Genomic DNA, 22608 nt, shown 5'->3' with positions numbered 1-22608 from the left:
AACACTGCCTTCTTACATCATTAGCAAATTTTCTACTTTGTCACCTCTATCTCAAAATTGACGGTCTGATAGCTAGTTTATTTTATATTTGTCCCCAGGTTGTGCTCTACCTTCTTTTTCCATTTTCCTTCTGCTGAATATTCTGATTTTAAATGATGAAACGATTTAATCCTTTAATTACCTACCCAATACATCTAATTTTCTCATTCTAGGTAAGTTGTCTTCCCATTGAAGGGTGAGTGGCTCTCAATATTAGGAGACAATATAGAAATTTCTGAAGATTTTAACTTTTCCATTTGATAAGCTAGAAATAATTACTTCAGTCAAATACCTCAAAAGGAAGAAATCCCATTAAGATCGGTAGGAAAGAGTCAGATATTATTTTTGAATTATTTTATTTATAAAGGATCAGTGAATGTGTGGTTGAGAGGGTCAGTTATAGGATATGAGATATTAACTCATTTGATCTTACTGGCAATCCATAAAACGAGTTAATTTGCAAATAAAAGATTGGCCTTTAAATCACATTTATAATAACAAGAAGGTAAACTGCAGTCTATATTACTCATATATATATTTTTCAAAATAACACATAAAATGATAGGACTTGATTTTTATTCTGAGTAAATGAGTCAGTCTATTAACATTTATTTATTGCCCACTTTTTAGATGCCTGCGGATATTTCTAGATAAATACAAAGGAATATAAGGACATGGTTCTCACTACCATGCAAATTGCAGACAATCTGAGGATTAGGATTCACGCTTGAAATGATATCCATCAAACCATACTGGTGTAGTACAAAAGCAAATATGTAGACAGGGTGGGTAGTAAAGAATGCTAACAATTTTGGAGAAGGTTAAATCAACATGTAATTTTAGAACAGGAGATCTTCTGACCTGTATGTGAAGAATGTGGAGGATAAAAATAATTACTTTTGTTCTCTTCCTGATGATACAAAAAGACAAGAAGCCTCCTCATTGCCCCTTTTATATCCCTGTTCCTCAAAGTGTAGATAAAAGGGTTAAGCATAGGAGTCACCAAACTGTAGAACAGGGACATGAATTTGTTTTTGTCCTGGGAGTTGGCAGAGGGCTATACATACATTCTAATTACTGGCCCATAGAGGAGAGATACAACAGTATCATGAGAACCACATGTGTTGAAGGCCTCCTTCTTTTCCCCTGAGGACTGAATCCTCAGCACAGTAGCTACAATGAATTCACAGTAAACAAAGATAATTGATTAGAGAACCAGGGACTAAAATATCCTCACAATGGAGAGCATAGATACATTGAATGTGGTCTCAACACACAATATCTTGATCATTGCTGTGTGAGACAACCTCACACAGAAAGTCGTCTACCTTGTTGTTACCGCCTAGTGGCAGCTGGACGGCAAGGGATGACTGAAGTAGAGTTGGCCAAACTGCTTAGCCATGCCATGGCCACTAGGAGGACACAGAGTTGCTGATGCATGATAGCGGGGTACCTCAAGTGTTTGCAGATGGCAATGTAAGGATCCAAAGACATCACAGCTAAAATGATGCATTTGGTGCTCCCCAAAAATATCCCCTGGGTACTACAATAATTGAGATGTTGTCCAGCAGTGTGCAGAGATAAGCAACAAGCCCCGTTATGAAGAGAAGCATTTCCAGCTGGGGTGGTCAAAGAAACCCCAGATAATGAAGATCTTTGGAGTAATTGCATTGCCCAGATTCCTAACTGTCATTGCTCTTGTAGGTGTATTTGAAGGAAAGGAAAGGCTTACTTTAGTACTGAATTTTTCTGATAGTCCACTTATTCAGTTAAGCAAAATAAACTGAGTTATGAAGGGGTTTTCTCTGCGATGTAACTTCACTGGTGATTTGACACTTGTAAGCATGAAAAATTATGTCTAAAGGCCAAAATGTTACCTTTCTAGTGCCTCTAAAAGGAAGACCAACAAATCTCTATATCTCACCCAAGAAACGCAATATAGTATACTCTTACAGAATAATGATTAAGTAATGAGAAACATAATTAATCTTATATTAGAAAAATGAATCAAATGGAGAAATGAATAATTTTAAAGAATGCCCAAGAACTACCCATGCTAACTAACACATGTGTTCATTTCTTTCCTCCAAAATCTGCTGACCCTTGTCATATTCTGTTTCAATTTACGAGTTCATTTAAGTGAGTTCAGAACTCATTGAGCTCTATGTGGATTAGTCTGATTTGCATAGAAACAACATAATATTATTCCTTACCTCTTCTTCCCAAATCCTGGAATGACGATTGCCAACATAAAACTTTTGTCATAAAAGGAAGTACACAGCTGAAAGGAAATGGTTCCTTGTAACATGTTCAGTACTTACAAAACAAGACAATTCATTGCACAGCCAAGTGATACAAGGTCATCAAAGTATCAGCAGTTACACAGTATGATGTGTGTTAGTGCTTTTCACACTGTGAGTTGTAATCTATCGTACAGTTATATGCTATTTTATTGATTTGTTTTACTTATTTTCATCATTCTTTTTATATATGTGTTTGTATGACCTGGATTCTGATGTGCAATATATTCCTTACTACAGGTAATGGTAAAAAATTTGAACAATACTGGCATAGTAGAAAAGAAACAAGATATGACATTAGAAAATCTAGATTTAGTACACTTCCCAATTGTTAATACATGTACATTTTAGGTCTTGTTTAAATATTCAGAACCTCCCTTACCTGTCTTGCTCTGTTGTGGAGATTAGTTAGCACCATATGTGTGACCACGCTTTATAAAGTCCCATACTCAAGGTTGGGTTTGTTATTTTCATGAAATACAGCACTCTGTTTGATTTTAAGTCTATATCTTCTAGTTAATTTTTCTTCACTTTGTATCCAAATATTAACCATGTCCTTATATTCCCATAAGTCTCAGAAGGGTTATTTTTTCTACCATTTTATTTCCCTATATTACTCAGATCACTTGTCTTGAATCTGATGATAATGATTTCTAGATGTTAATACCAGTACACATATGTTTTTAATCAGTGGAAATGCCCACAAATGCAAACAGTACCATAGATTATTTTTCAAACACATGTTTCAATATTTTAAATTATAATGATTAGTATTAGTATTAATAGGTGTCAATTTATTTATACTTTTTTAAACTGGTCCTTGCAGAGCAAGGCTACCCTATAGGCAGTGTGCCCAGAGTAGCCTTTTTTAAAATAGTTTTTTTAGTGTGCAAGTTTTCGTAAGGAGATCACAACATACATGTAGTTGTATAAAAAGATGAAATCAATCAAGTTAAATAGATTATTTCTACTCATAGACAGCAGTTACCTAAATCAATGTTGATATTTTCTAGTGGTACCCTCTTTTCTTACAAAATGAACATTAATCTTTTTCTTCCATCAAAATTCAACGTTAATTGGGGATAAAGATCGAATGTTCTTTCTGTATTCAGTGGCCTTATGTCATATCATAGGTCTTTAATAGTTATTTATCTATTTGATTGAAAGGATCCCAAATCGTTTTATTGTTTATTTATTTATGCTTTAACTTTTTATTAAAATGCTTAGGATACGGATTGATTTTCTTTTGTAAATGACTGTTTCACTTTTTCTGAAATAGGACATATATGCGCTCTAATAAAACAGAATGAAACATCTTAATTCATGAGAATTCTGTACAAGGCGCTGATCTTGTGTTTGGAGATGATCTCCTCACAGCAGCTTCTTTCAGCTATCTTATTACAGGAATAGTGTTCCATGGGGCAAGAAATACATTGGTTCTAACTGATTTTCAATCCCCTTTCTCCAGTGGAATAAACCACTTTCACAAAGAGCTGCCCTACGTAGAACCCACAGTTTTCTAGCTTACAACAAAGTGACTAGGGACAAATGGGGGGAAAAATCCAAAACTAAAAATAAAACCAACATGGAAGCAATCATACTTCTCATGTCTCTGAATAGAGATGTATGGGGAACCTTTAACCAAAGGAAATTTAAAAAAAAATGCAAGTTAACTATCTAGTTCATTCGCTGTTAGCTAAATTTATTCACTTAAGGCTTTAACCTCCTTCCAAACAATTTTGTCTTAATCCAGCTATGGTTGCTAATAAACGAAAAGAATGCACTTCCCAGAAATATACTTTATTGAGCCTCTGCATTCAGTACCTGACAGTGAAAAAGTATGCTTTTCCAACAAGTCAGTACTGAAGACCGAGAACTCCAACTACGTAACTGTACCCTCTCACTCCAGTAATATGTTATCCACATTTTCCCCACCCTCACATTAGAATAAAGATATCTTCCCAACTTTTCATATCCTATCTCCTGTCTTTTCCTAGGAGATCCTATGTTTGGATCTTTTCCTACTGGGGTAGAATTTAGGGTAAGATAGTAAAAATCCAATTTCACATGTGGCACTAAGAAAATGGAATGCTATAAAATCAGTCCTCATCACCATGGTAGGGATGCTGTTGCTTTTATACTGAGTCTTTACTGCCAATAAGGGATGCTGCCTCCAAAGGAACAGCTCTATAGAAAATTTTTGAGTTAAGTGTTTCCCCCAGCTTATTTCTGTATGGAGAAAGGCAATTTCATATATAAAAAACTCCACACAAACACACCTGGAAAAGCTACAGATGTTAACCTTTACTTTAAACACCAGCAACATAGATATCTAAGGAGATAAGATGTGAGACAAAGAGCTCAGGAAAAATCCGATAGAGACCAAATTCTCCAAATGGAAATTTTAAAGCCCACTGAGTAAATTTTTCCCGCATTCAAACAAGTGCTACAATACATTTAAGTCCTCAACTCACAGAATTAAGAGCCCTTAAGCTGTAACTTTGTCCTGTCTTCCTATTCAGAAAAATTTTCTGCTAGAATCTGTGCAAAAGTAACTGACACACCTGCAGTATGTGACAACATGAGAGATGTTCTCAACTCTTTTGTGAGGTGAAAGTCACTTTTTAGAACTGAAAATGAAAAAGGAAGGTGCTATAGAGGGAAATGAAATTTCACCAAAGTATAAAAGCAAATACTGGCTGAAGTCTATAACTTTATAAATAAGAATAATAACAATAACTTATACTATAATTATCTGCTTAACAGTGAACAGTCTGCTACACATTCCTTGATGAGGAATGACCCTAGCTTACCACAGTGGAAACCTGCCACAACTACAAGACCAGGTTCTGCCCCTTTTCTAGTTCTCTGTTCAGAAGGTAATGCCACCTTCTCCAAGGCAGTTAAAGAGACAGGTGAGCTCAGGGGAGCTTCTCTCACCAACCTGCTAACTCAGCAGGAGTGAGTTCACCCAAATGAGCTCTGGCCTCCAATGTGTGTATCTGCTTATAATTTCATGAAGTATCTAAACGTCATTCATTAGTTAAAAAAAGAATAGAAAACTCTGGACTAAGTAAATTTTGGACTCAGAAAGTTAGAAGGGGTATCAATTATATTAACAACACTTTCTTTAAAAATAGAATCATTTTCTTTTGAAATCAACCAGAGTGATGAGATGTGTTTTTCTTTTCAGGTGCGCCATGATGGTGCACAGCTTCACTCAGCAAACCCTGCCAGCTTCCAAGCCCCAGGATACTGACCTGCACCAGCATGTGGGGCAGCATTACCTCCCCAACAGTGTGGAGAAGAGAACATTTCACCACTGGGTGATGAGAGAGTTGACAGAGATTCTTGGCTTCTCAACGCCAGACATGATTGGAGATGATTGGAGACCTTTCCTCGTTCTATTAGAAAAGTCCATGAAGAAGCTGTGAATAGGATCAGTCCAGAGAAGAAAAACTCTTATTTTCACTGTCCAAACATCAGCCAATATATTGGGAGAGCCAGCAGAATCCCTCGCCCTAGCCTTGCCTCTTGAGCACGCTGCACACGAACACTTCCACGGGGTGAGCGTTCAGCTCCTAAAGGGCCACGTTCCTCTTTCCTGTGGTCTATCCAGAAAGCCCAAATATCTCAAAGAGTTTTTCTTCACTGATTGCATTGTTCTGTCTATTTTGTTACCCAGGATAAGGATTGGCACATTGGATATTATTTCATCAGTCATTAAAGCATTAAGCTCAACTTTGGATTCCCTGAGGCCAGAATGATCTACAGAGTTCACCAGAAAAACAATCCCATTAATTCCTGGGAGATAATTTTTTCAAACCTGACATGGTTGCTTGTGTCCACCAAGATCAAAAGTTGTAAAAGTCATTCCAGCAATTATTAGCTTTTCTGATGTCAGATGTAGTGTTGGAACATGTTGACCCGATCTGTCATCTTTGAGCATGCGAAGAAGAGTGGTTTTGCCTGCATTGTCCAAACCCAAGAATACAAGTTTTCCAAATTTCTTGTGGAGTCCAGGAACTGGAGAACACTGCTGAAGCCATTGTAGATCCACTCAAAGATGAAAGACATTATTCGTGCTTACTATGTCCTGAAGGGCTCCTCTTGCAACAGTGGGTGGCCTGGGCCCTCCCTCAGAGCACACCCCAAATATTTTCAGATATGAAAACCTACTTACTCTTTAGAGGTAAGGAAGGTACTTCTAAAAAATGTATTGTATTTTATTTAAGTTCTGGGATACATGTGCAGGATGTGCAGGTTTGTTACATAAGTTAAACGTGTGCCATGGTGGTTTGCTGCACCTATTAACTCATCACCTATGTATTAAGTCCAGCATGAGTTAGCTATTTTTCCTGCTGTTCTGCCCCCTCTCCACCCCTGGACAGGCCCCATTGTGTGATGTTTTCCTCCCGGTATCAGTGTTTTCTCATTGCTCAGCTCATCACTGCATGAGTGAAAACATGCAGTGCTTGGTTTTCTGTTCCTGCATAATGGCTTCCAGCTCCATCCATGTCTCTGCAAAGGACACGACTTTGTTCTAAAGGTACTTGAAAAAAAGTACTTTATAGGGTTGTCACTTACTGTATAAAGCTGTGAAACTTTGTTCCCCATACAGATAATACAGTTGAAATTTCTTGGTAAGGGTCATTATAGTAATTCCTTAGTGGGTATGCTTCCCTCTAACTTCCTTGCCATAATAAAATGAAATGATAAATTTTGGCACCTGTTATTTATAATGGACTCAGGACTAAGAGACTCCAAGGAAACTGAATCTGCCTCAACAATTTTATAAATTTCCTTGGATCACAAAGGGGAAATTAAGATTATTATTTTGGGTGCCAAGATCCAATTTTCTTTTATTTATAGTTTTCTCAAGATATTATTTCTTTAGATTTCTGCTACAATAGAGCCATCATAATCCTAGTTCTACATACAGACAAAAGAAGTCTTCAGTAGTTTCTTCCACAATATCCCAACACAGTATGGACTTTTTACCTACCATTGACTAAAGTTCCTCATTTTATTTAAACCATAAAAACATTGTGTCAAGAAGATATTAACATACATCAATGTTATTTAAACATGATTAAAAATCATGGAATCTAGAACTTTGAAAATATGGGTCCAGAATACTTTTGGCCATGGGCTTGTTTTTAAAGTAATTGCTTTTTTCACCCATGCGTCACAATTAGCAGCAGATCTAACAATCTGGAATCCTTCTAGCCAAGTTCACACTGATCATCTCAGGCTTGTTCTTCGTTCCCACTTTTGTTTTCATCATTTGCTGCGTTCTATAACTATATTCAGCTTCTGGTCCTTTATTTTTTAAAACAATATTTAATTTACAATAAAGATTGTATATATTCAAGGTGTACAGTGTGATTTGATGTATGTATACCCTTTGTTTTTATTTCTTTTCTCTGTAAATCCACTACCACCCAATTCATTATTGAAGCTAATGAATACATTTGACTTATTCTCTGTAACCCTCAGCTTTATGTAGGGATGCAGTATATATATTTACCTGTTATAGCTTTAATTTTAAAACATTATCCTTTTTGATTGTATTAGTTTCCTGTGTCATCATACCCGGTATGGAAATGAAAAGCGAATAATAAATTCTTACTACACAGTTAATCCAGTTAATGAATCAAATGGAAATAGAGAAGCACAACTAAAAATGAAAAGCAATCAATGAAGAGGGGTATTTACATTATTATTCATTATTTTACATTAGATAATTGGTGCATATATTAAACAATGCTGGAGTATGAAGTAACCATCTTGACCTCTAATACTGCTCCTCAGGACCACTTTTGAGTGGTCACTATTGGGAAGGGAATGGGTATGTTTTGTAAATGGTTGAGAAATTAAAAACAAATATTTAGCAATCAGAATTTTAAACCCTGATACATTGTATTATTATCAACCAAATATTCTGTGCCTTCTCTGTGGGATAGTTGAGAGACACACTCTATTGTTGGAAAAGGAAATCTTTGTTATCTCGTCCATCACTACATTATAATTGATGTAGAGCATGATATCTGCCTTTTCTATTTTCTATTTTTTTTTTTTTTGCAACTAACCAGTTTCCTCTCTGCCACTGCATGGTGTATGTGGTAGAATTGTTTGCTTTTTAGTTTACAGTTCACCAGATAACTGGAGCATGTATACCCAGAACTGAGACAAGAGTATGTGTCACTCAGAGACCCTCTATTCTATAACTTGATGAGGCTTCAGGGCTGTGTCTTTTGGGCCTGTCTCTTTTGTGTCATTCATATACACACACACACACACACACACACATATACACACACACATATATATGTATATACGTTTGTTTTTATATATATATGAATGAGTTCATATATATATGAATGTCATATATATATGAATGTCATATATATATATGAATGAGAATGTGTAGGAATCTTTATGAAGCTAAAGGGGTGGGCTGTGGATGAGACTATCAGATGTTCCACTATAACTGTCTTTCCTTCTAAGCATCGATAGAAATTTTATCTAGGTATATGGTGGTTCAGAAAAAAAAGATGACTTTCTAGCCTTCCATGAAGCCAGGCTTGAGCAAGTGCCTAAGATTTGGCCAATGGGACATACATGGAAGTGTATAATGGGGCAGCATTCTGAAACCTTCCTTTAGCAATTGTTGGCATGTTAACTTTGCCATTCCTTTTTGGTCTCTTCCACTTTGCAGCAAAGTTGTTGGCTTGGACAATACAATGAGAGTCACTATCTCATGAGCCATCAAATGCCTGGATTCCAGAGAGTCATATGCAGCAGAATCAACTTGGCAGCCATGGATCTTTGCCTCTGGATTGATTTTAAGTGAGAGAGAAAGATAAATTTCTGTTTTGTTAAAGGCACTGTTACTTTAGGTTTTCCATCACTTACGGTTAGACCTAGTTCTACCTAATACACCACCCTACCACACAAAAAATGTCACATTGAGTAAGAATACAGGGAGGTGTAGAAAACTGGAATTAAAAAATTACTATGATCTCTTAGGCAAAGACCTAAGGAACTTCATCTGCTTTGGGGAAGTCTGAAATTAGGGCTCCACGGAGAATAAGTAACTGAAATATAAGAAAATATTCTATCTATACTGAGCAAAGCATGAATGTAGAATTAAAAAATATGTCTCTATAACCTATGAATTAAAAACACTTGTAGAGCTTGAAGGGCTTACATTGGTCACATCTGGGACAATTTGAGTACCAAAATAAAGTAAAATAGTGGGCTGGGCGCAGTGGCTCACACCTATAATCCCAGCACTTTGGGAGGCCGAGGTGGGTGAATCACCTGAGGTTAGGAGTTTGAGACCCCTGGCCAACATGGTGAAACTCCGTCTCTACTAAAAATACAAAAATTAGCTGGGCATGGTGGCAGGCACCTGTAATCCCAGCTACTCAGGAGGCTGAGGCAGGAGAATCGCTTGAACCCGGGAGGCAGAAGTTGCAGTGAGCTGAGATCTCCCACTGCACTCCAGTCTGGGTGACAGAGCAAGCCTCAAGCTGGAAACCACCATTTTCAGCAAACTAACACAAGAACAGAAAACCAAACACCGCATGTTCTCACTCATAAGTGGGACTTAAAGAATGAGAACACATGAAACAGGGAGAGGAACATCACAACTGGGGCCTGTCAGGAATGGGGGGCTGGGGGAGGGATAGCATTAGGAGAAATACCTAATGTAGGTGACGGGTCAATGGGTGCAGCAAACCACCATGGTACATGTATACCTATGTAACAAACCTTCATGTCCCGCACATGTACCCCAGAACTTAAACTATAATAATAAGAAAAGGTAAAATAATGATATAAAATAGAAATTTATGAGTATATACTGATAAAAATATTAAAAAGTGAATAAATGAAGGGGGAAAAGGGAAAACTCTTATGGTACATCAACTAATAAGGCATACTAGGTTTGGAGAATTATTAATAGATGTTAAAATTGGTGGGTAAAAGTTTAAGATATTTACATAATTATGCTGTCTCCCACAAATTACTTATTAATTTCTAAGGAAAAAGCATAATGAGATCTCGGGGACACCATGTTAGTCAAGTGACTAAAGTTAACAGCATCGATTTTAAGACAAATTATCCTTATACACTTTTCTGAAATGTTGCATCATGATTGGCTCCTGAATGGGAGAAAATATAAAGAACATTTCGGAGATAATTAACAAGATCTGAATATGAACTATTGATTACATAATAGTTATTCTATGACTGTAAAATGTTCCAGTTTTGATGATTGTACTGGCTATGTATGTAAGTTAATGTCCTTAGCAACTACACACTAAAGTGTATGTAGTAATAAAAAGTTTGGAAAAAATTTCATAGATATGAAAACTGTATTTATATATTATATATGTATAAAAGACAAATGTAAATGAATGGTGACTCTGGAAAAGGGTATTTAAAGTTCTGTATTATACTTGTGACTTTAAAAATTATATTAAAATACATTATAAATGTAAAATATAGTAAACTACATTAAATAAAAAGATGACAATAAAAAGAACCCTAGTGGTTAAGATACTTCCTGCCAGATTAAGGCCTTAGCACATGCTGTTTTTTCTACTCTGAAGAATTTACTACTTCACTTATAGATCTGAGCCTAAATGACACTTTCCTAGAAGAGCTTTCCTTGACCCTTTCCTGGTTTAAACTAATCACTCATCCATTTTATTCATGAAACCTTGTCATTTTTACTTTATGGTACTTAGTACAACTTGTAATTACATGTTTAGTATTATTATTTGTTTTCTTTTTCCCACTAGACTATAAAGGTTGTGAGGGGAGGAATTGTGTCTGTCTTATTCACCAATGAATACCTGGCAAATAGCAAAATCTGTATGTATAGATGTATGTATAGTAAGCAATTGAAAAACATTAGGCAAGAATATAAACTGACATTTAGATACAGATTCGTACTGAATTATTGGCAGTAGTAGTTACAATAATCAAAACAAGGAGTGTAAATGTTCAACAATAGAAAAGTGGTTAAATGGATTTTAATATACTTCCATGGTGAAATTAAATTTGCAGCTATTTCAATTATGTTTTAAATACCAGAAAACACGGGAGTATTTTCTGATATAATGCACATGAAAAAAACCCAAACTCCATTGGTAGTGAGTTGGGAGAAGTGCATAAAGGTAGATTGGGTAATAACAGAGATCCAAGTAAAAGGTGGGTCCCTTTGTGTTCTTTCCTTTTTTTGTGTTTTATCAAGATATGATCGATATAGGAAAATGATTCCCATTAGCATTTCTATAATTAGCTCTATAATTAAGAGGACATTCCACATGCCTGAGGTAGAAGTTGGGACAAATACGGAATTTGACAAAAGGGAAAATGGAGAAATGATATCCAGGGTAATAAAGAAATGAATTGAAATAAAGTTTGAAATAAAACTCAATAGATATTTCTTCAGTCTCTTCTTTTTCCACTTATTTGAAATGTCATTTAAATATTATTATATTATATATTAGATATAATTATACAACATATAATTATATTATCTAATTATATAATTATATAACATAAAATTATTATCATAATTATATAACATAATTATAGTTATACTATATTTAAATAATCATAATAAATATACAATTATATTATATTATATATATTTATATATCAATTACATAATTATAGTTTATGTATAATTATATAACATATAATTATATTATCATAATTATGGTTATATAATATATAATTATAGTATCATAATTATAAGTATATAATATATAATTATCTAATATATAATTATATTATATATAATATAATTATATCTAATATATAATTATAATATAATTATATCTAATATATAATTATATGTGATATAGAACTACATATAATATATAATTATATTACATCACCAGCCTCATCTTGCATGTTTTTGTATTGTTTAACTGTACTAAATTGCTTGTAATGATGAAATGCTTTGTTTTGTAAACCTTTCTCTGTTGCCCAAAATGTTGCCTCATCTGTGTCCTTACATTACTAACGGTAAACAATCATTCAAATGTCTCAGTTTAAGGATCATTGCCTTCTGGAACTAGCACATTTCTTCAGCAGAGGAACTGTGATATTTCTTCTCTGGACTACTGCTGTCTTGTGAACAATAAACGTTTATTGAATGACTACCACAAATAAAGAGTAAGCTAATTCAGTTCAATATGAGAAAAAATGATTCCCATTAACATTTCTATAATTAGCTGTATAATTTAGAAAAGATTCCACATACCTGAGGTAGAACTTGGGACAAATAAGGAATTTAACAAAAGGGGAAGAAAGGAGAAATGCTATCCAGAGGAATAAACGGATGAATTGAAAATAGAATTTGAAATAAAACTCAACTGACATTTAAGGTTTCCAGATTGAGATGCACACACTTAGTAGGTTTAAAACCAGCTAGAATGGTTGGGTGCAGTGGCTCATGCCTGTAATCCCAGCAATTTGGGAGGCCAAGATGGGTGGATCACCTGAGGTCAGGAGTTCGAGACCAGCCTGGCCAACACGATGAAACCCCGTTTCTACTAAAAATACAAAAAATTAGCTGGGCGTGGTGGTGGGCATCTGTAATCCCAGCTACTAGGAAGGCTAAAGCAGGAGAATCGCTTGAACCCAGGAGGTGGAGGTTGCAGTGAGCCGAGATCGTGCCATTGCACTCCAGCCTTGGCAACAAGAGTGAAATTCATTCTCAAACAAAACAAAAACAAACCCAGCTAGATTGAAGCCAAATTACATACCTAAAACAGTTCTGAAAAGGTGCATATGATGAATTTTATCAAGAGATCAGAGGGTTCAAAGTGTTTGAAGACTTTGATTCTGATGGAATAATTTTTGGCTTGGAATAACTGGTAATTTAATTATAAAGATATTAAAATCCCTAACTAAAGGCATAGACAGGATGGTTGTAGAATAATAGTATACAAGAGGGAAAGCAATCCATCAAAGTCTCCTGACTACTCTGAAGTTGATAGGAAATTGGCATGACTTGCCTCAAGGAACAGAGTACATTGGAGGAACTTCTGAAAAGAAAGGAGTTTCTAACTTTGAAGACATGTCATATGGGTTCAGCATTGCTTCCTAAACAGAAGAAGACTTTTCCTTCTTTCTTTTTTTTTTTCCTGAGACAGATTCCCACTCTGTCGCCCAGGCTGGAGTGCAGTGGTGCGATCTGGGCTCACTGCAACTTCTGACTCGTGGGTTCAAGTGATTCTCTTGCCCCGTCTCCTGAGTATCTGGGATTACAGGCACGCACCACCATGACTTGCTAATTTTTTTGTATTTTTAGTAGAGACGGGGTTTTGCCATGTTGGCCAGGCTGGTCTCGAACTCCTGACCTCAGGTGATCTGCCCACCTTGGCCCCCACCAAGTACTGGGATTACAGGCATGAACCACCACGCCCGGCCAACAGAGGAAGGATTTTCTTCTTCTTTTTTTTAAAAATTATTATTATACTGTAAGTTCTAGGGTACATGTGCATAACGTGCAGGTTTGTTACATATGTATACTTGTGCCATGTTGGTGTGCTGCACCCATCAACTCGTCAGCACCCATCAACTCGTCATCTACATCAGGTATAACTCCCAATGCAATCCCTCCCCCCTCCCCCTGACCCATGATAGGCCCCGGTGTGTGATGTTCTCCTAGAGGAAGGATTTTCTAACTGTTGATAGAATTCAGTGAAATCACCAGAGCCTGGAAAATAGGAAAATGAGTTCAAAGGTCATTACCATCCTTGAAGATAAGGAAAGACTAAGAAGATTCTCATCACAATGGAGTACTTCTTATTTCTTACAGAAAAAGATTCTTGGCATCACCCTTTTGAAGGCCTCCTTCATATCTTTATTTCTAAGGCTGTAGATGAGGGGGTTCAACATGGGTGTGATGATTCCGTAGAAGAGGGAAACCATCTTTCCCCAGTCCTTAGAGGTGGATGAAGGAGGTTGTAGGTACATATAAATGGCTGTTCCATAAAAGAGAGACACCACAACCATGTGGGACCCACATGTCCCAAATGCTTTTCGCCGTCCTTCTGCTGACCTGATTTTTAATACTGCTTGAGCTATGAAGCCATAGGAGATGAGGATCAATGTCACTGGAATTAGAAGAATTAGTACGCTAAAGAAGAAGAGCTCAGCCTCAATAGGCTTTGTGTCAGCACATGACAACTTGAGAAGTACAGGCACCTCACAGAAAAAGTGGTCCACTTCCTGGTGACCACAGCGTGGCATGTTAAGAGTCAAGGAAGACTGCAGCACTGAGTTGCTGAAACCAGTGAACCATGAGAAGGCTGCCATCCTTAGGCAGAACCAATAATTCATGATGACTACATAGTGGAGGGGTCTGCAAACAGCCACATATCTGTCAAAGGACATAACAGCCAGAAGGAGACACTCAGTAGCACCTAGGGCCAGGAAGATGATGAGTTGGGCCACACAGCCAGCATAGCTGATGGTCTTTTTGTTGTAACCAATATTTACCAACATATGAGGGACTGTAGTTGTGGTATAGCAGAGATCTAAGATGGAGAGATTAGTGAGAAAGAAATACATGGGCGTATGAAGTTTGGGATCCAGAATGCACACCATCATGATGGACACATTGCCAAATATGGTGATTGTGTATGATATTAACAGGACCACAAAAAGGGGCATTTGTAGCCAAGCCCTATCTGAGAAGCCAAGTAGTGTAAACTCTTTTGGGGAGCTCTCATTTGCCCAATTCATGATGACTCTCTTATTTCGCACTCCTAAAAAAATGTAAGATAGGAAAGCAATCAATGTATGTTTATTGAATACTCTTATTGGAACGGAATTAAATTTAATAAATAGCTCATCATCAAACACAATTTACAGTCAATTGAATAAAGCCCGTTTGAAATACAATATGATTACGTTTAAGCTTAAAAGTAGTTTCTGTGTTTTCAGTAGTGTTTAAATTACTTCAAAGGAAATCATTACATTTAAATAACATAAAGTATGTAACATATGCATAACACATGGAAAATTGTGAGTTCCCAATGCATTTTATGTTCTCTCCTCTTCTTACTTCCTAACCTACCTTAATAAACAGTTTAGAAAGAAATACTACTTTTACTCCAATTATTTTAAATTTGGACTGAAAATGCTAATATAGAGGTTATAAGTGTTGAATCTAAATCTGCAATTGATCTAAAGAAATTTTGCTTCTTTCAGTAACATCTCGATGTGATGTTTTTGAGTTGTGTCTTTCTCCTAAATGCCATGCATGTAGGTCCATTTCCATAAAGAACTACCATGGGTATTAGTAATAAAATTATGGTTACTTGTGATATACAGTAATGACCATAGGTGTCATCTCCCCATCTGCAAATACCTTAATTAAAATAGTAAAACTGATAACATAAATGTTGCTTTGCTTAAAATGTGCCAGAAACTGCAACCCCTCACAGTCATGGTTTACGTTTTATTACTTCTGTGATTCAGTAAGAATAAATAATTTGCACACTCATTAATAGCGAGGTGAAGACTAACACCTAGGATTTAAAGACCATTCTTTCTTTTATACCATATTTCCCCCTAAATACACAGTACAAAAAGAATGACTGCATACAGCACAAGAGTGGTCACAAATTAAAATAGAAACAAACCAAAAGTCATATGTTCAAGTTGATTTTCTTCAGTCTGTAAAAGTCATCAGTTATTTAGTTATATAACCTAAGTGCACTTAACTTCTTCAGTCTACTTTGCATGTTTAAATGAAATGTCATTGAGATAATTTACACCATTTGAATTTGCAAGCATAAAAATTGATAGACTGAAGAGTGAAGAGAAAATAAATATTGACACAACTTACCAGAATGAGACACCTTTTCCAGAGTAAAAACAATGATGTATAAAATGTAATTTGATAATGGAATGTCTAAATGAAAATGAACAGAGATGACTTTAATATTTTTAATTTATTCCATTATATATGTTTTTTAAGCTATAGATATACGTTATTTCTTGGCAAATAACAGTAATTGGTTGAAAAATAAAAGAGAATATGACATTAGGCTTTTTTGAATGTTGAAGTAAATTTACAAAATGATAACTATGTAAGGTAATACATACGTTAAATAACTTGATTTAGCCACTTTATAATGTACACATATATCAAAACATCATGTTGTACACTATAAATATATACAATTTTTACTCATTAATAAACTTTTTTATGTGAGAAAAAGACTACACAGAAAGATAAAACATAAATGGCAAGACAGAAAAATACATAATGTTTATGGAAAAAATGGTTATTATTTTAAAATATAAAGAATAATTACATAATAATAAGAAAAAGATCAAAAGTCCAATAGAAAAAAAATGAGCAATGGACATAACTAAGCAGTTTGGGGAAGAAAACAACATAAAATGATGGTAAAAATATAAAAGATTATAACTTTTCATTATTGAAGAAACACAAATAGAAACAAGAAGAAAGCATCACATTGTCTTTCCATTTAGTAGCATTAAAAAAAAATCACTGTTAAAAGTTAGCTGTTAGGTACAGTGCCTCTGGAGCTAGAATCTGCCAGGTTTTTTTTACTGGATTGTGTGATCCTGGGCAAATGGATGAACATCCTTGTGCTACTTTAAAAAACAATCTCTGAATTGATAAAAAGAGAGTATTATGAAGCTCAAGTGAGACAATGTATACACATCTGAACTCAGGACCCTGCCCCAAACATACTAAGCATTTAATGAATGTGAGCTTGATATCAATAGTAGTATCATTAATATTAGTCACTAATTAGTCATTAATAGTAATACTGTATCATTATCTCAGCTTGTCTTGTACATGAGAAAACAAGTAACTTACTATTGGTGGTTCAAGTGATTGTTATAATTTCATAATATTATAATATCAAATGATTGAATCTATATATAACTTTTTCTTTGTTTCTAGCATGATATACTGAGTACATAGTTTTCCAGTAAATGGAAGTTAAATCAATATTGTAGGTGATATCTGGTTATCTAAAGGGCATGGAATAAAAGAGGACCCTGTTCAGTAGCTGTTATTTTCTACTCCTATTTTTTCACATCCTCTTCTCTTCACATTTTATATGGCACTGTTAATTTCTCTTATTTTCTTCATATTTTATATGGCACCAATTTCTCTTTTACATTATCAGAAATTGAACTTACCCCTTGACAAGAACATGTTGATTCCACTGTCATGTTAACTTTTTTCCTATTTTTATTTTCTACACGATTCAAAAGAAATCTTAAATCCCACTGACTCTTTTTATGTACGGAGATATAATGAGCAAACCTTCATTCAAAAGGCTGAAAGGATACGAAGGATTTTTGGAATCACTGAAAATACTTGATATTGATTTCAAGGTTCTCAGGAAACAAATTGGGCATTCTGATTATTTAACATGATGTCACTCAGAGGCAGGGATGTAGGTGAGATGTTCTTGAGAGATCCTTCCCACTCATGGTAATATAATTCACCGTAGTAGACGCCACTCACCTTTTTTCTAAATGTCCAAGAGATATTCACGCCTTTCTTTGTGTTGTGTTTCAAAGGAAGTCTGGTTCAAAGACAGATTAATAAATGCAGCTGACTTTTTGAATTTTCAATCCTTGTGACATTCTAAATCAACTACCTTTTGCCCACTGACCAAGAATTAGGTTAGCATGAAACCTGGACAGCAACAAGAACATGTGAGAAAAATACTTATGAGGAGGGGGAAATGTATTATAGATAGTGTGTCTTCAGTCATTGGGGCATTTTTGACTGACAGGGGTTCTCCTCAGCAGGTTCCTAATGGATTTCTACAATGAGAAGTTGACTTTATAGACATCAACAACATTGGAAGTGTCATGGAAAGAAAGTTATGCCTTTAAGTAAAGCCAACCAATATTTATTAAGGGAGTACCATTCACACAATTCCGTGTCCTCATTTTAGCCCTAGGGATTCTAGAGTCCCTCAAGTTTAATTGGTCATTAAGTCCAGAGAGTCAATAAGTCAACACTATTCCTAACTGGACTGGTTACATAATACTACCACATATGTGGTTCACAAATTCTGAAACCAGGGCGAAGATTAGAGTAATAAAAAATAAACAATGAAAAATAAATTTAAAGTTGCTTAACTAGGAGAGCACAAGTTTTAATGAACTTATAACCCCAAATTCCTTTTAAATTGTTGCAAAGTCAAATAGAGAGTCCTATGATGGCGTATAGGGAAAAATAATATTTCTAGTTTTCACTGATTTTTGTAATGAGTATTTGTAAACTAAACCCACCAGAGATCTGTAGGTTAAAAATTATGTCATACAAAGTCACTTAACGTATTAATATACACATTGAAATTTAAGGTTAGCATTAATTCACTGGGTCAGAACACATAGAAATTACATGAAATTGCAATGGGGGAATTGTTTTTGAAAGAAGAAGCTGAGGGCTGGGGTGGTGGCTCGCGCCTGTAATCCCAGCACTTTGGGAGGCTGAGGCAGGCGGATCACCTGAGGTCAGGAGTTCAAGACCAGCCTAGCCAACATGGTGAAACCCAGTCTCTACTAAAAATACAAAAAATTAGCTGGGCGTGGTGGCAGGTGCTTGTAATCCCAGCTACTCGGGAGGCTGAGGCAGATGGGAGAATCGCTTGAACCTGGGAGGTGGGGGTTGCAGTGAGACGAGATCAGCCATTGCACTCCAGCCTGGGCAACAAGAGCAAAACTTCGTCTCAAAGAAAAAAAAAAAAGCTGATTTGTGCGTTATTTACTTAATATGTGACTTAATATGTGCTCATCCTAAGATTTTAGTAAAATAAAGAAGGTGTAATTGAGTTGAGCATCAGCCTAGATATAATCTTCAGGAAACTCATGTGCTTGTATTTTAATGTATTTATTTTTCCTCATTTTTTCTTTTTGTGTATCATGATGTATTTCTATGAATTATAAAATCAACTATATAGAATATGATCATTTTCTAAATTAGAACGTTTTCTTAGCCAGTGATTTTTGTAACAATATGATATCTGTTATAGCTAATAATTTATATATAAGTTTAATATACGTATATACATACTTTCTATATGTAATACATATTCTTAATTGGTTTTCAAATACAACTTGTTGTGCTTGGATTATAATAGTAAAGCTATTTTATTTTATTTTATTTTTTGTGGTTTTACTTTTCAAAAAAATTTTACTTTAAGTTCTGGGATTCATGTGCAGAACGTGCAGTATTGTTACATAGGTATATGTATGTGCCATGGTGGTTTGCTGCACCTATCAACCGGTCATCTAGGTTTGAATCCCCTCATGCATTAGGTATTTGTCCTAATGCTCTCCTCCCTGTGCCCCCATCCCTCAATAGGCCCCAGTGTGTGATGTTCCCCTTCCTGTGTCCATGTGTTCGTATTTTCAACTCCCACTTATGAGTGAGAACATGTGGTGTTTGGTTTTCTGTTCCTGTGTTAGTTTGCTGAGAATGATGGTTTCCAGCTTCATCCATGTCCCTGCAAAGGACATGAACTCATTCTTTTCCATGGCTGCATAGTATTCCATGGTGTATATGTGCCACAGTTTCTTTATCCAGTCTATCATCGATGGGCATTTGGATTGGTTCCAAGTCTTTGCTATTATAAATGGTGCTGCAATAAACATACGTGTGCATGTGTCTTTATAACAGAATGATTTATAATCCTTTGGGTACATATCCAGTAATGGGATTACTGGGTCAAGTAGTATTTCTGGCTCTAGATCCTTGAGAAATCGCCACACTGTCTTCCACAGTGGCTGAACTAATTTACATTTCCACCAACAGTGTAAAAGTGTTCCTGTTTCTCCAGAGCATCACCAACATCTGTTGTTTCCTGACTTTTTTTTCCCATGAAATGATTTGAATGGACACTTAAAACTGTTTGTGAGCATACAAGATGATAAATAAAACATTTATTAAATGAATAAAAACTCAAAAGTGAAATATTATAAGCAAATATCAAATATCCCGTATCTCTAGAATTTTATTATTGAATATGCCTTAGCTATTACAAGTGGTCTTTATTCCTGGTGACTTAGGGATTCCCAAGAAATGTGCAATCACTCCTGGCAACTCAAAGTAGTAATAAGTTAACCTCAAGAGAACAATCTTGTTTAAAAAAATAAATTTTAAGTGTATTTTATAAATTATTATTATTTTTATTTTACTTTAAGTTCTGGGATATCTGTGCAGAACATGCAGGTTTGTTACATAGGTATACATGTGCCATAGTGGTTTGCTGCACCCATCAACCCATCATCTTTAAGCCCTGCATGCATTAGGTATTTGTCCTGATGCTCTCCCTCCCCTTGCCCCCGACCCCCTCACAGGCCCTGGTGTATAATGTTCCCCTCCCTGTGTCTGTGTGTTCTCATTGTTCAACTCCCACTTATGAGTGAGAACATATGGTGTTTGGTTTTCTGTTCCTGTGTTAGTTTGCTGAGGGTGATGGCATCCAGCTTTATCCATGTCCCTGCAAAGGACATGAACTCATTCTTTTTTATGGCTGCATAGTATTCCATGGTGTATAAGTGTATTGATAGCACATCCAGGGGTGCAGCATTCCTACATGTCTTCTCTATCCAGGCACACTGATCAATCAGGGTAATTTATTTATTCATTCTTTGCAAGGTTCTATGCCAGCCAGCCAGCACCAAGGAATTCAGAGATAAGCCGCAATACCTGCCTATGTCTCTGGCTGTAACATGAACATGGAAACAAGCCATTTAATCATTTACTCAATAAATCTTTATGTAATGGTGATAAGTGTCAGGCACTGTCATATGCACAGGATATATATTGATAATCAAAAGAATAAAGTCTCTGTTCGTTTTTTTGTTTTTTTTTTTTGAGATGGAGTTTCACTCTGTTGCCCAGGCTGGAGTGCTGTGGTGTGATCTCGGCTCACTGCAAGCTCCGCCTCCTGGGTTCACGCCATTCTCCTGCCTCAGCCTCCCAAGTAGCTGGGACTACAGACTTCCACCAACAGGCCCCGCTAATTTTTTGTATTTTTAGTAGAGGCGGGGTTTCACCATATTAGCCAGGATGGTCTCAATCTCCTGACCTCGTGATCTGCCTGCTTCAGCCTCCCAAGTGTTGGGATTACAGGCGTGAGCCACCACGCCCAGCCTAAAGTCTCTGTTCTAATGAAGCTTACCTACTAGTAAGGAGATAGAAAACTAATAATAAATAAATAGATATATAGTACAATGTCAGATAGTGATAAATGCTATGAAGAAAAACACAGGGTAAGAGAATAAAAATTAACTGAGGCTGTTACTTTAGACAGCATGGTCAGTCAGTTTCTCTGAGGGGGCAACATTTGACCTGAACAGAGTTAGGGGTTCTCATTCTCTTGGAAGATTCTATACTGAGATTTCGAGTTTGAATTTTTTTTTGAAATATTGCCATTTAATGCATCAATGATTTATCAGCCCGTCTTCATTATATAACATTATATTTTAACAAGAACACTAAACACTAAACTATTTAACGACCTTTGTCTTTACACAGGCACTACAAAGGAAACTGCAGACTGTAGTTTTTGAAGTTAGGAAATGCAGACTGATCCTTTCTTTCTGCATTCATCCATTTGCATTGCTATAAAGGAATACCTGAGACTGGGTAATTTACAAAGAAAAAAGGTTTATTTTGGCTCACAGTTGTTTCCTGACCTCTTAATATTCGCCATTCTAACTGGCGTGATATGGTATCTCACTGGGGTTTTGATGTGCATTTGTCTAATGACCTGTGATGAGCTTTTTTCAATGTTTGTTGGCCGCCTGTCTTCTTTTGAGAAGTGTCTGTTCATATCTTTTGCCCACTGTTTGATGGGATTGTTTTTCTCTTGTAAATTTGTTTAAGTTCCTTGTAGAGTCTGGATATTAGACTTTTGTCTGATGGGTAGATGGCAAAAATTTTCTCCCATTCTGTAGGTTACCTGTTCACTCTGATGATAGTTTCTTTTGCTGTGCAGAACCCCTTTAGTTTGATTAGATCCCATTTGCCAATTTTGGCTTTTGTTGACATTGCTTTTGGTGTTTTAGTCATGAAATCTTTGCCCATACCTATGTCCTGAATGCTATTGCCTAGATTTTCTTCTAGGGTTTTATAATCCTAGCTACTCAGGAGGTTGAGGCAAGAGACTTGTTTGAACCCGGTAGGTGGAGGTTGCAGTGAGCCAAGACCGCACCA

At 35.9% G+C, this 22608-nt stretch overlaps 1 protein-coding gene and 2 pseudogenes across 1 annotated transcript; all 3 read right to left on the bottom strand.

Moving 5' to 3' along the window:
• Positions 1 to 865: 865 nt before the first annotated feature.
• On the bottom strand, positions 866 to 1732 carry LOC141410248 (olfactory receptor 2G3-like; annotated as a pseudogene).
• A 4075-nt stretch (positions 1733 to 5807) lies between these two features.
• LOC107129450 (small COPII coat GTPase SAR1A pseudogene) lies at positions 5808 to 6416 on the bottom strand (annotated as a pseudogene).
• A 7662-nt stretch (positions 6417 to 14078) lies between these two features.
• OR2B3 (olfactory receptor family 2 subfamily B member 3) lies at positions 14079 to 15184 on the bottom strand. The gene has a single exon (XM_005553706.3). It carries the CDS (start codon positions 15117 to 15119, stop codon positions 14178 to 14180), a length of 942 nt encoding a protein of 313 aa, XP_005553763.3. The 5' UTR covers positions 15120 to 15184; the 3' UTR covers positions 14079 to 14177.
• Between the last annotated feature and the right edge of the window lie 7424 nt (positions 15185 to 22608).

This window comes from Macaca fascicularis, chromosome 4 (assembly GCF_037993035.2).
Source record: "Macaca fascicularis isolate 582-1 chromosome 4, T2T-MFA8v1.1".
Taxonomy (NCBI): domain Eukaryota; kingdom Metazoa; phylum Chordata; class Mammalia; order Primates; family Cercopithecidae; genus Macaca; species Macaca fascicularis.
This window is presented reverse-complemented; position numbering and strand designations above follow the sequence as displayed.

Bases quoted from the DNA above. Each gene is read 5' to 3' on its own strand.
- OR2B3 (XM_005553706.3), bottom strand. From the start codon at position 15,119: ATGAATTGGGCAAATGAGAGCTCCCCAAAAGAGTTTACACTACTTGGC.